This window comes from Stegostoma tigrinum, chromosome 38, assembly GCF_030684315.1.
Source record: "Stegostoma tigrinum isolate sSteTig4 chromosome 38, sSteTig4.hap1, whole genome shotgun sequence".
NCBI classification, from domain to species: Eukaryota; Metazoa; Chordata; class Chondrichthyes; order Orectolobiformes; family Stegostomatidae; genus Stegostoma; species Stegostoma tigrinum.
This window is the reverse complement of record NC_081391.1, coordinates 10,291,929-10,306,788: the sequence shown is the minus strand read 5'-3', so window position 1 is coordinate 10,306,788 and position 14,860 is coordinate 10,291,929. Positions and strand designations below refer to the sequence as shown.

Below are 14,860 nucleotides of genomic sequence, written 5' to 3'. Positions count from 1 at the left end.
AAGCCCCACTGTCCAGGGGAGAAAGTGGGGGAGGGCGGACTACTAGAAGTATGGTGCCCTGTCAGGAGCCGGAAGCCAAAGTAAGTGGTGAGTTTTGAAGAGGTGTTAGTGGTTGCCCATGACTTTTCATTTTGTTTCCAATTTAACCTGAAGGCAGAGAGGTGGCATTAGCACAAAGGATCTCCCTGGAAATCTAGACATTTCAAGTTGGGACTTGAGCTTGAGCCTCCTCACACATACCCATGACTACAAGAACCCTTAATGTCTCCATTTACCTCAGGGTGATCAGAGGTTGTTCCTGCAGGCTCAGTGAATGGAGGAAAAAGCCAGAGAGCTGAGGCATCAAGGAGGGGGTCTCTCACACTGGGTCAATTTCCCCAGACCCTGTACCCAACTTCTTCACAGTAAATTCTGACACAAAATACTCATTCAGTATCTCACTCATCTCCTATGGTTCCACACATAGACAGTCTCGTTGATCTTTAAGGAGCCTGATTCTGTTCTGAGTTGCTCTTTTGCCCCTAATATATTTGTAGAATCTCTTTGGATTCTCCTTAATCCTATTTGCCAAAACTATCTTATGTCCTCTTCTGGTCCTTTTCTCTTTGAATTTCTCTTTCAAGTATCCTCTTATTGTTCTTATATCCTTTGAGGGATTCACTGAGTCTCAGCTGTCTATACTTGCCATATGTCTTCTTTTTGTTGATCACAGCTTCAAATTCTCTCGTCATCCGGTATTCCCTACCAGCCTTGCCCTTCACACTAACAGTAGCATACTGCCCTGGACTCTCGCTATCACTTTTTCCCATCATCCCTATACCTGCAAATAACCTCTCCCAATCACGTTTTGAAAGTTCTTGCCCAATACCGTCAAAATTGGCCTTACTGCAACATAGAACCTCAACTTTTAGATCAGGTCTATCCTTTTCCATCACTACTTTAAAACTAATAGAATTATGGCCACTAACCCCAAAATGCCCCCCCCAACACTGGCACCCCAGTCACCTGCCCTCGCCTTATTTTCCAAGAGGACGTTAAGTTTATCTCCTTCTTCCAAGGTACATCCACAGACTGAATAAGGAAGTTTTCTTGTACACATGTGACAGCTTCCTCTCCATCCAAGCCCTTAACACAGTGCCAGTCTATGTTTAAAATCCCTGACCATTACAACCCTATTATTCTTACAGATAACTGAGGTCTCCCTATAACTTTGCTTCTCAATTTCCCGCCGACTATTGGTGGGCCTATAGTACAATCGCAATAAAATGATCATCCTTTACTTATTTCTCAGTTATGCCCAAATAATTTCACTGCATATAATCGCAGGAATGTCCTTGTCAAGCACAGCTGTCATGTTATCTTTCATCAAAACCGCCACTGCCCCTCCACTCTTGCCCGACTCCCCCGCACCCCCCACTCCCACCCTCTCTATCCTTCCTATACCATCTATACCCTGGAATGTTAAGCTGCCAGGCCTGACCTTCCCTGAGCCACACTGTTATGCCTATGATATCCCAGTCCCATATTCCCAACCATGCCTTACCTGTCAGGCCTCTTGCATTGAAAGAAGTGCAGTTTAGTTTATCAGTCTCACCTCGTTCTCTGTCTTACTCTTGGCTTGACTATTTGACTTGCTCCTCTTCTCCGTACCAGGTTCGGACTTACCTCTTTTTTCACTATCACCTCCCACAGCCCCCACCCCACCCCCATCCCCTCACTCATTTAAAGCCTTCCGAGTAGCAAATCTCTCCACCAGGATATGGGTCCCCTTCTAAAGCAGGGGCAACCCCTCCTGCATTTACAGGTCACTTCTAGCCCAAAGCAGATCCCAATGATCCAAAACTGTGAATCCCTGACCCTTGCACTGGCTCCTCACTCACACATTCATCTGCTTGATCCTTCAATTTCTACTCTCACCAGCAGCGGGAATAATCCAGATGTTACTAACCTCAAGAGCCTACTTCTTAACCTCCTGCCTAATTTCCCATATTCTCCATTCAGAACTTCCTCCCTTTCCCTACCCTATGCCGTTGGTACCAGTGTGTACAATGACCTTCTTCTGGTCACTTTCATTTTGATACTTTGCAGTTTTGTTTTAATGACCCCGGGAGCTGGGGGAGCCTACAGGCCTCTGTTGGTATCTCTGTGAAAAGTTGACTTGCCAATCAATCAGCAAACGTCTTCTCCATGTCTTTGATCATTTAGAATTTGGCATTTTGTTACAATGGCAGAGGTTTTGTGGTCAAGTCCTAAAGTGGGATTCGAACCTAGAACCCTGTGATCTCAGGGCATGAGAGCAGCCGACTCAGCCTTTAACAGAAGGGCACTTCTTTTCTCAGGAGCGTAACTTCCCTGGTTCGTGTTTGCTGGATGGAAACCTGTTGTACAATACTTACGACTTATTTCTGGCTGGTACTGAGACAACAGCAACCACACTCCGCTGGGCTCTTCTGTATATGATGGCTTATCCAGATATACAAGGTAAGAAACATGTCTCTATCACAGCATAGGGAGAGTTCCAATGAAAATAAAACATTCAAAGCATAATAAATTGAAGATATTCAGGTTTTCTGACAAAAAGACTTGCATTTATGTAGCATTCATCGCAAGAACAAACAGGATTGCTCCCCAAAATGTCTCACAGCCAATGGTGTGCAAATGTAAGAAACATGCCAATGAATTCGTGCACAGCAAGCTCCCACAAACTACAGCGTGGTTGTCAGGGATGATCATTTTTTTCTCTCATGTTTGAGAGTCAAATACTGGGGAGAACTCAGCCTGTCTTCGTTAAAATAATGTCATTAGATCCATTCGTAGCTTTCCAGTCTCAGCAGTACCACTGGGAAATGTGGCCGCTACTGGTACTACAGGCAAAAACCCCGAGCCACGGAACCCTGGAACCAGATGTGATGTCAGGGACTCAGTTGGTGCCAATCTGGTAAGGTTCTGATGACCAGGGGTTAGAGGGCAAAGTTCCGAGATGAGGGTGGGTGGGGGTTGGGGCATCAAGGGAGGGAGTTCCACTGTCGGTGGTGGTATTCCTCCTTTGGACACACCCCCTATCCACCAAATTCCCTAATGGTGTGGATGCTGGGAAAATGCGAAGTTGTTAATCAGCCACTTAGTTGCCTTAATTCCCTGCAAAAGGATGGGGCCATCCAATGTGCCGACCCCCCTCCCCACCGCAGAGAGAATTCTAATGGACATGGGTTAGCAATGAGAATGACACTGCCGAATTTCAGCTGCCCCCTTCCCCACAACACCATCCTATCAAACCCCTTTCCCCTTCCCTCCAGGGAGTAAAAACCCACCCCATAGTTCTGACCCCATTGACCAGTCAGATGATCACCACTGCTGACCAATAAAGTACAGGAAATGGCAGCAGGGGAATGAAGAAACAGACGCACACACCAACACTACAACCCTAGCACCCCCAGCACTCATGCCTCACCATCCCCAATGCCAACGTCTAACCCCCACATCACCCATCTCTCACCCTCCCAATTCCTATCCCTCATCCCCCAGCACCTACCCATCTCCCCATCACACATCTCTCACCTCCCCAATACTCATCCCTCACTCCATTCACCCATCTCTCGCTTCCCCAATACTCATCCCTTACACCCCCAGCACCTATCTCTCACCTCCCAATACTCATCCCTCATAACCCCCAGCACCCATCTCACACTCCCAAACACTCATACCTCATAACCCCCAGCACCCTTCTCTCACCTCCCCAACACTCATCCGTCACACCCCCAGCACCCATCTCTCACCTCCCCAATACTCATCCCTCACACCCCCATCACCCATCTCTCACCTCCCCAACACTCATCCCTCACACCCCTAGCACCCGTCTCTCACCTCCCCACTATTCATTCCTCATAACACCATCACCCATCTCACACCTCCCCAATACTCATCCCTCACACTCCAGCATCCATCTCTCTCCTCCCCAATACTCATGCCTCACACCCCCATCACCCATCTCTCACATCGCCTATACTTCTTATCTGCATTCCACAGGGGGACCATTCTACCTAGGACAACCTGGTCCATTCTTTATCCATTCCCAAAAAGCCCTCATACACCTCAGAGATAGTAGGAACTGCTGATGCTGGAGTCAGAGATTACAAGGTATGGAACTGGATGAACACAGCAGGCCAGGCAGCATCAGAGGAGCAGGAAAGCTGATGTTTCAGGTCAAGACCCTTTTTCAGAAAAGGGGTCACACCTGCTCATTTACCTCGTCCCCCCTCACCATCCAAGGCCCTAGACACACCTTCCAGGTAGAGCAGCAATCGGCCTACACATTGCTCGATCTAACCTACTGTAATTGTTGCTTACAATGTGGTCCCCTCTGCACTGGGGGGTCAAAACACAGACTTGTTGACCACTTTGCAAACCAGCTACACTCTGCCTGTAAAAATGACCCCACGCTTACAGTTTTGCTTGTCACTTCAACACACCACAATGTTCTCATGCCATCTTCTCTTTCCCAGTCCTCCAGCAAGCTTCAGCATGAGCTTGAAGAATGGCATCTCATTTTCTGCTTGGGGACCTGCAACCTCAACATCGAGTTGAATAACTTTGCAGCCTAATTCCATCCTTCCATGTTTTTCACCCACCCCCATACCTGGGGTCCTGTAATGACATGGGATGGTGTCGCGCAGTTACCCATTCCCACTCCATTCCTAACTCCTTTCTGCCTTGTTCTTATGTTTTTGTACCTCTGTACTTGTACGCATGATGGTGCTGTCTGCGGTGGCTCTAAAAACTTTTTCCTGTACTCCTGTACTTTTGTACTTGAGTACATGTGATAATAAACTCTAAATCTAAATCTAACCCTACTCCTGGGCCCATTCTCACATTATGTGGGTTGCCTTCAGTACAGCTAATTCTGCTACTCTCAGTTCTCATTGTCGCTTATTCAGCATTTCTTCGGCTCTGGCCTGCCATCCATAATCTTCTTATTTACCTGCCCCATTCATATTTTTCCTCTCTCTGTCCCTGGGCTCCACGCAACCAGTCACTTCCCACCCACTCACACTATCCCAACATCACATTCAGCATAAACCCCACTTTTTTTTCCCCAGCTGCTAACTGTTCCAGTGAAGGACTCAAAATGTTAGCTCTGCTTTCTTTCTACTGATGCTGGCAGATCTGCTGAGTTTCTCCGATGATTTCTGTTTGTGTTATTTATATTGATATTCCTCTTTTGTTTCAAGCAAAGTGTCAGAAGGAGATTGACCAGGTGATCGGCAGCTCCCGCGTCCCATCTTTGAGCAATAGGCCCGACATGCCATATGTTAACGCTGTCATTCACGAGATCCAAAGATTTGGCAACATTCTTCCGTTTGCAGTCAGTCATGCTACAACACAAGACACTGAATTTATGGGATACACATTGAAAAAGGTGATTTATTCTTTCCTAGAGTTATACTTTTCCCTGATTACAGGACAGAAACAGGTGTCTGCGGGCCATCGTAGTGCCTTGCTCATCCAACATGCAGTCAGGCCCCTCAGTCCAAACAGCCCATGTCAACCTTAATCCCAAACTGAACTAGCCCCACCTGCCTGCACTTGGTTCCTTCCCTCCAAAGCTTTCCTATTCACGAACTGAACAAAATGACTTTTAAACGTTATGATGTAGAGGTGCCAGTGTTGGACTGGGGGCGGGACAAGGTCAGAAATTACACAACTCGAGGTTATAGTCCAACAGGTTTATCTGAAATCACAAGCTTTCAGAACCTCACTCCTCCTTAAGGTGTCGGTGAGCGAGGTTAGCATCAGGCATGGAATTGATAAACAAAACATCAAAGAATTGTAGAACTAATGTGAGTGTTCCAAAAGCACACAATTTGTACACAGAGAGTCAATGTAGCATTTTATAAATTCCTTCTTTAGAAATAAAACCAGTCTGACTCCAAGTTAAAACACAGTCAGATTCTAAACAGGGCCTTACACCCAAAATGCATTGTCTGGCCTGAGATGTCACATAAAGCCTTTTGTTATCTCAGGTCAGTAACCGAAAGAAATTCGGGGATTTGCATATTAATCAATTGAAGCCTATATCTCCTTTCCAACTGATTAAAGATCTAACAGCCGTTTTAGGTTTGTTTAATATATTTGCATCAGTTCTATGACCCTTTGGTCCTTTGCTTATAAATTCTGTGTCTGATGCCTCCTCTCTCACTAAAACCTGAGGAAGGAGCAAGACTCTGAAAGTTTGCGTTTTCAGATAAACCTGTTGGACTATAACCCAGTGTCGAGTGATTTTTGACCTAATCTTTTAAACATTCTAACTGAACCCACATCCACCACTTCCTCTGGCAGTTCATTCCACACATGAACTACTCTCTGTGTAAAAATGTTGCCCATCATGTCCTTTTTAAATCTTTCTCCTCTCACCTTAAACATATGCCCCCAGTCCCTGAGAAAGAGAGAGGCAGCTACTATTGTGATGAGCACAGTAAGCTAGTTCATGTTAATAACTAATCAGAAAGTCTGTAGTAGTTGGTTTTCCGAATGAAAAGATGATGTAGAGGTGCCGGTGTTGGACTGGGAGGGACAAGGTCAGAAATTGCACGACTCCAGGTTATAGTCCAACAGGTTTATTTGAAATCACAAGCTTTCGGAGTCTTTCTCCTCCTTCAGGTGTAAGAGGCCTTCAGGCTAACACATATATGGAATGATTTTCGAAGGATCTCAGCCTGATTTGCCATGTAGAAGTGAGACTCTAGGAAGTGGAAGGAACCAGGACAAAAGCTTGCTCTGTTATACATCTGCTAAAAATGTCATAGGCTGCAAAAGGAGCTGAAAGAGAAATTTCAATAGAATAATATAGCTAACATGAAAGTGGCATCACACCTGGGGCTGGAATTGAACCTAGGTCCCACGATGCAGCAAGACCACATGCTAACCACTGAGCCACTGCACCGCCCAATCTGTAGAGAAGGAGCAGTGTGAAATCTTTCAGGTCAATGAAACTTTGGCAATCACATTGAAAACTGGATCATCCACTGATGAAGGAATAGACTAGGGTAAGGCTTCAAACTGGACTTCAGGGTGTAAGCAAACATCAAGATCTAGCATGAAACGTTTCATTGCTTAGAAACCTATCTTTTTCTCCGTGTGTGTAATTGCCTTTAGATTACAGGCAGAGATGTCAGCAGTCAACAGATCTCTATAGCTGATGGTATACGAGGGGGAATATGTTTTTTCATTATATACCTGATTGAAAAGCCCAGGCTATGAAATTAATAGCATGCACATGAAATGAGTTCCATGTTTCTGTATAACCAGGTACCTCTGCATTATTTTGTGCTGTTATTGCAGGGCACTATTGTTTTAATGAACCTGTCATCAGCCTTGCTTGAGGAGAGCCAATGGAAGCATCCAAACCAGTTCAACCCCGAGAACTTTCTGAATGAAAAAGGAGAATTTTTCAAACCAGACGCATTCATCCCTTTCTCAATGGGTGAGTAAGTGAACAATTGGTGATTAAAATTAGGACTTCAGAACCCATGCGGATTTTTACCTTACCCCGTTGGACCTCCAAACAAGTGAGCTGTGCCCTTGTGAAGAGAACAAAGGTACCACTCCAATGTTTATAGACGTCCATTCTGTCACCGTTGTGCTATCTGATTTCTCAGTGAGTGGAGTCTGGCTATGGCCTACCATTGAGAGAATTTGGAGAATGAGACAGGAATTACCCCATGCAGGCATTCAGACCCAAACATCAAAGCACAATGTGATTTGTACCTCAAAGAGAAAACAATGATGTTTTTCCAAGCTGGTTAATTAATGGCCAGAGGGATGAGTTCATTGGAGAGTCAAGGGTAGTAGGTGGTCTCTCTGGCAGCTTGGAAGAAGTATCCACTTTCAGATGAGAGCCAGAGAGAGTTAGAGAGAAAGAAGGTGCCTCAACATCAAGGCAGAATCTCCACAACTTCTTAAACTTGCAAACATATCAAAAGAAAGCATAACCACACGCCCATGGCATAGTGGTTAGCACGGCTGCCTCACAGTACCAGGAACCCCGCTTCATAAGAAATAGGAGCAGGAGTAGGCCCATTTGGGTCTTTAAGCCTGCTCTGCCATTCAAGAAGATCACGGCTGATCTTTTTCATTGACTCAGCTCCACTTACCTGCCCACTCTCCATAATCCTTAATTCCTTTACTGTTCAAAAAATTATCTATTTTAACTTTAAAAACACTCAATGAGGTAGCCTCAACTGCGTCACTGGGCAGGGGGTTCCACAGATTCACAACCCTTTGGGTGAAGATGTTCCTCCTCAACTCAGTCCTAAATCTGCACCCACTTATTTTGAGGCTATGCCCACCACCCCCCCACCCCCAGCTCAATCTCAACTTCGGTGACTGTGTGGAGTTTGCACATTCTCCCCGTGTCTGCATGGGTTTCCTCCGGGTGCTCCAGTTTCCTCCCACAGTCCAAAGATGTGCAGGTTAGGGCGATTTGGCCGTGCTAAATTTCCCCATAGGGTTGTGCAGGCTAGGTGGGTTAGCCATGGGCAATACGGGGTTATAGGGATTGGGCAGGGGGATGAGTCTGGGTGGGGTGCTGTTCAGAGGATCAGTGTGACTGGATGGGCTGAGTGGCCTGCTTCCACACTGTCGGGATTCTGTGATTCATTTGGTATTCTTGGGTACATAAGCCTCCACCCCTCCTCCCCCCACCACAGGGCTCTTAGTTGTGATTGAAACTGGGCAGCTGGGAGAGGGCCTCAAAGCCTGCGCAGAAGGCCGGCCTCCTCAAGAGCCCTCCTAGGCCTAGCCCCGCTGGGGCCTAAAGGGCCAGGTGATTAGAGTTGGCTTTAAACAGCTCAGGTACCTACCCAGCTGTTACAGATGGTGAACTTGCTGCCTACCTCCAGGAGGCCTGAGATGGGTGGTGCTGGCAAAAGGCCAGAGACATGAATCCTAGCACCCCACCAGCATCTGTGCTCAAACCCAGTGGGGTATCTGAATATCCTGCCCATGTTGTGGAGGGTCGTAACTGCCCGTCAACCTGACTAAATAAATCTTCTTTCACCTCCCAACACACGTGACAGGTTTGCGAGCGTGCCTTGGGGAGAAACTAGCCAAAATGGAGCTGTTCCTGTTCTTCACCTCGCTGCTTCAGAAGTTTGAGTTTCATTGGCCTGACAAAACCACACCTCCAGACCTCAAAGGCTTGTTCAAAATCGTGCTGACACCACAACCATATAAGTTGCAGCTAAGGAATAGGAAGGTGCAGAATGATGACCCGTGAGCTGCAATGTTGTGGATTTCTCTTCAGATAAGGCTTGTGATTCGATGGTAAGGAGGTGGATCATGCTGTGCTTTATCTCATGATCAGCAGTGCAGAGGTTGGTTGACATATATTTGATTGGGAGTGGGCTAATTGGCCCTTCTAGATCCATGCCACCTTCATGGCTGCTCTGTAACCAACTATGCTGACCCCATTCTTTATATATCTCTCAGTTAGAAAAAAATCTATTAATCGAAACCTTCCTTTACTCACTGACAACCACAAGCTGCAGGGAGATGTGGTGGTTTTCAGCAACGGAGATTTGATTTTTGAATCCTTTATTTGAATCCCAGTCAAAACTGGGACCATCGAAAGGGGACAGCCATTAACCAACACAATAGGGAGCTCCAGAGAATCCTCTTTATGTGAAGCGTGGTGAGAATTCTGATATTATACTGGGAATTATCAAAAGAGGCTGGGCACTTTGCAAGTCATAGGGCTGTACAGCACGGAAACAGACCCTTCGGTCCAACTGATTCATGCTGACCCGATATCCTAAATTAATCTCGTCCCACTTGCCAGCATTTGGCCCGTTTCCCTCTAAACCCTTCCTATTCATGTATCCATCCAAATGCCTCTTAAATGTTATAACTGTACCAACCTCCACCACTTCCTCAAATGGTTGACCTTCAGACCCCTTTTAAATCTTTCCCCTCTCACCTTAAACTTATGCCCACGAACTTTGGACTCCCCTACCTGAGGAGAAAAATCTTAGCCACTCACCTTATCCATGTTCCTCATGATTTTATAACCTCTATGAGGTCGCTGCTCAGCCTGCGATGCTCCAGGGAAAATAGCCCCAGCCTATTCAGCCTCTCCCTTTAGCTCAAACTCTCCAACCCTGGTAACATCCCTGTAAATCTTTCCTGAACCCTTCAAGTTTCACAACATCTTTCCTATAACAGGGTGACCAAAACTGTACACAATACTCCAAGTGCAGCCTCACCAACGACTTATACAGCTGTAACATTACGTGCCAACTCCTGTACGCAATGCCTCGACTGATGAAGCTCAGCATACTAAATGCCTTCCTCACCACCCTGTTTACCTGTGACACTGCTTTCAATGAACAATGTACTTGTACTCCTAGATCCCACAACACTCCTCTGGCCCTTACCATTTACTGTAACAAACCAACCCTGGTTTGACTTTCCAAAGTACAACACCCCACACTTATCTGTATTGAATTGCTTTTGCCGATCCTCAGCCCACTTCCCCATCTGATCGGGATCCCTCTGTAATTTTTGATAACGCTCCTCACTATCAACAATACCTCCTAAGTTTGTATCATCCACAAACTTACTAACCACCCCTTGTACATTCACATCCAGCTCACTTATGTATTTACATACAACGGCCCCAGGATAGAATCAAACCCCGGTCACTGGTGCTGTGAGACAGCAGTGCTAACCCACTGAGCCACCATTGTCCAGCTTGATGAGAGCACAGCTCTATGGACTGGTAGGATTACAGTGACTTCATTCTTTTCTATTCTCACTGACTGCTGGCTACTAGTGCTCTAGGAATGTTTACAAAAACAAGAAGGACTTGCACTAATGTAACACCTTTTGAGCCGACAGAATGTCCCACAGCACTTGCAAGGCAATGAAGTATTTTTGAAGATGGCCTAGCAAACATGCAAAAGAGGAGCATGGGATTTTTAATTGAAGACAGCGAACCTTGCCTTGGCGTTAACATAGCATCAGGGTGACTGCTGACAATGCAGCAGGCCCCCAGCAATGCAAAGTAATTGCAGCTTCAAATGCTCTAGCAGGACCCAAAGCTCTGACACTCCAGCTCGGCACCAACAGCATTAGCCACAGCAGCTGAAGCACAAACGTTTCAGCTCCCATGCCTCCAGAAGGGAGCAGCATACAATCACAGTTCAGGATCTTGCAGGAGAAGGATCTAACTGAAGCATTGCTTTACTTTGCATCTGAAAATTTCATATCGAAATTGGCTTATCAAAGGCTAGCTATTGTGACTGGCTCTGAAACATTCTCTCCTCCACGCTCACTGACCATAAGCAGCTGTACTGTTCCCTGGTGCTGCATTCTGATATCCTAGGACACATCTCCCCCTGCTGGCTCAGGACAGATGTAAGCCTGATAGCCTTCTCTCGGTGGCCAAAACAAAATCTTCCCTCATTTTTCAGCCTTTGCGGACTGAATATGAGGTTTTTATTTTTAGATGGAAATACTGAAGGACTGACCTTTGATATATTAACAAACCTAGCCTGATATAGGACCCCATACAGTAAGGAACATACTATTCAGCTAGACAAGAAGCTGGAGAGGGTTCAGAGGAGATTTACCAGGATGTTGCTGGGCACGGAAGGTTTGAGTTATAAAGAAAGGCTGGATAGGTTGGGACATTTTTCCACTGGACCTGAGGAAATTGAGAGCTGACAATACAGAGGCTTATAAAATAATGAGGGTTATCAATAGGGTTAATGGTAGTTGTATTTCCTCTAGGATGGGGGCGTTTCAAGACTAGGGGGGCACATTTATAAGGAGAGTGGATAGGGGTTTAAAAAAGACATGGGGCAATTTTTGTTTACACAGAGGGCTGTTCTCATGGGAATGAACTTCCTGAGGAAGTGGTGGATATGAGCACAATTACAATGTTTTTAACAAAATTTGGATATGTACATGAATAGGAAAGGTTTGGAGGGATATGAAACAGGAGCAGGATGCATTTAGTTTGGGATTACGGTCAGCATGGACTGGTTGGACCGAAGGGTCTGTCTCTGAGCTGTATGTCTGTGTGAGATCAGAAAGACTCACTCGACCTGTGCTGAGCCAGTTCCCTGGATGATCACCCTTAACGAGCACAGTGCTTAGTCCTGGACATCTCCCCCATTGTAACCAGTGCAGGCCATCACTCACTTATATTGGCCTTTGCCTGGAATTCAACAGTACAAGGAAGATAAGATGGGATCCAAATGGCCAAAATATACTGAAACACTTTGCACTGAATCATTGCAACATAGCCCACCTTCCAAAGTGACACTGTTCTTCCTCTCCAGTTTGTATTTATTCCGAAGATGTAGGGCAATACGGGCTGCTTCATTTTGCAGATGGGACACACAGCTATTACTTAGTGTCGATTGTACAGGGAGTGGATATTTGTGGACGTGGTTCCAACTCTGTATGGGCTGCCTTGTCTTGGATGGTGTCAAGCCTCTTGGTGTTATTGGAGCTGCACTTCGCCAGGCAATTGGGTAGTAAAGGTAAATCGTACCAGACCATAGGACTGCTCTCTCGTGAGTGAAAGACAGCTGATGGTGGTTTAACATGAGGGTCATTGCTCCTCAGGTGAGGGGAGTTGATAAAAAGAATGCTTCACGGTGAGCTCAGATGGTGCAGGAATTGAACCCACACTATTGGTGTAATGCTGCATCTCAAATGAGCCATCTGCCTAACTGAGCTAACCCTGCTCCATCAAACACCTGACCTGTGTCTTGTCAATGATGGGTTGGCTCTGGGGAGTCAGGAGGCGAGATCTTTTCTTCTCTCCTTTTATTAATGGTAGATGATCCCCCCCCTTCTCCATTTCCTCCTGGCACTATCCCATTCCTCTTCCAAGTCAGCTGAAGTTAAGTATCTCACCGCTGTACCTTGCCATCTGCTCTGGAATCTTTCTGTTCTCCTCCCTGAGAATCCCATCTCCATCACTCGCCTCCCATTTCCTTTATCACATATCCCTTTAAAACAGGTGATCCCACCATTTCAGTCCCTTCCTTGCTGCTTTCCTTACTGCTTCCATTATCCTTCACAAACCCCCGATGCACTGGTTCCTGATTTTGTGCCCAGCCCAGCTCCCGAACCTTATTAGTGCCCAGTTCTCATCCCTCCTTCCTTGATGTTTACCAGGTTTCTGTATGATTCAGCCACTGTAGTGTAAGTTCTTCCTTTCAGCTTTGGTACAACTGTTCTATCTTAAAAACAAGCCATTGCATTTCTATTTCCAATTACTCCAACCAGAGGTAATCTCAACCAAAAAAAACACTCTTGTAGCTCAACACAGTGAAAGCTTAATACCATATAATACCAACACATAACACATAATACCAACAGATTTAATATTAGCTTCTTCCCCATTGTTTTTCAACTTCTGAATGGACCTCTCAAATTTCAAATTTAATTTTTATCTCAGTCTTGGTGCACCTTCTCTGCAGCCGTAACATTGTATTCCTCTCTGTGTTCTGTTGCCATAATGCACTTTGTATCGTACGATCTGCCTGTAGTCCATGCAAAACAAAACTCTGCGCTGTACCTAGATACAAGTGACAATAATAAATCAAGTCAAATCAAAAACACATTTAGAATTCTCCACACAGTTGCCTATGGATGTCAGGAAAAAGACGTCAATGCTTCTACAAACGTATTTCAGAAAAAGAGCCAAAATGACCCAGCATGTTACAGAGCAGTGAAGTGGCCCCATTTTAGGTAGAGTTATATGGACCCTTATTAAAGAAAGATAAAATCACAAAGTCTAATGACAAAAATAAATAAAGCTATCACAGTGGATTGCCAATATGGATTCCTCAGGGGGTATTTTCCTGTCCAGTTTGTTTGTTTTCATTGAGGGTGAGGTATGGATGTAATGGGATTTCATTAATATCTTCGGCTCACACAAATCATTTTTAAGCATTCAAGCTTTTCAGGGATGCCTCCAATCTTCTCAATTTCAAATCTCAAATTGCCTCACATTTTGTTACCTCTGTAACCTCCTCTATGATGGTACATCTGACAGTGTGTGCATCAATATACCTTTAAGAGACTTGACCATTACTGTATCATAACATGAGACCTGAGGGCATGAAGATCTCAGACTCCATCTTACCTCAGATCACAGGAAGCATGACACTCTGCAGAAAGTGGGTTGCTGTGTTGTAAACTAAGAACTTTAATGTTAGCCCAGGTACTTATCTGCTCGATGAATGTAATATTTGCGTATAATTGCTTTCTGTCATTTGGATTCTTCAATAAATTGGTAAATGAAATGAACTGACAAATCTCTGAACACACAACTGTTTCATCCTGGCTGTCAGTTGACATGTCACTGAGAAATGCTTCTTTCTGTTATCAGTGCTCACCTGGGTAAATGTGTGAGGGGTAATGTAATAGAAGGATCTGTTGATCGTGTAAGATGAGTTTTAGACAAACCTAAGCCTTATGGCTTTCTGGTGTGTTATTATAAAACAGTAAAAACATTCTATCAACCAGCAAGAGACCTCCCAGGCACTGAACTGAGGTCACATGTTTTTCTGGAATTGAAGCACTAAGATCACTGTTCCAGATGACTTTCTGACCTGTTTATAAAAATTACTTTCATGGAACTGACCAATGTCCAGCCGTCCCTGTTTTAAAATCCAAATTGCAACGTGTAATATATACGACGGAACTTTCATGAACATAGGACATTACAGCGCAGTGCAGGCCCTTCGGCCCTTGATGTTGTGCTGATCTGTGAAAGCAATCTGAAGCCCATCTAACTTACACTATTCCATTATCATCCATATGTTTATCCATTGACCATTTA

At 45.2% G+C, this 14,860-nt stretch overlaps 1 protein-coding gene across 1 annotated transcript in view; it reads left to right on the top strand.

The window, feature by feature from the left end:
* LOC125447235 (cytochrome P450 2J5-like) overlaps positions 1 to 14,325 on the top strand; it is a 40,675-nt gene extending 26,350 nt beyond the window's left edge. The window contains exons 6-9 of the mRNA XM_048521489.2: positions 2,340 to 2,481; positions 5,229 to 5,416; positions 7,339 to 7,480; positions 9,075 to 14,325. Coding sequence (XP_048377446.1) covers positions 2,340 to 2,481; positions 5,229 to 5,416; positions 7,339 to 7,480; positions 9,075 to 9,274 — 672 coding nt within the window. The 3' untranslated portion in view covers positions 9,275 to 14,325. The remainder of the gene's footprint in view (positions 1 to 2,339; positions 2,482 to 5,228; positions 5,417 to 7,338; positions 7,481 to 9,074) is intronic.
* Positions 14,326 to 14,860: the final 535 nt, after the last annotated feature.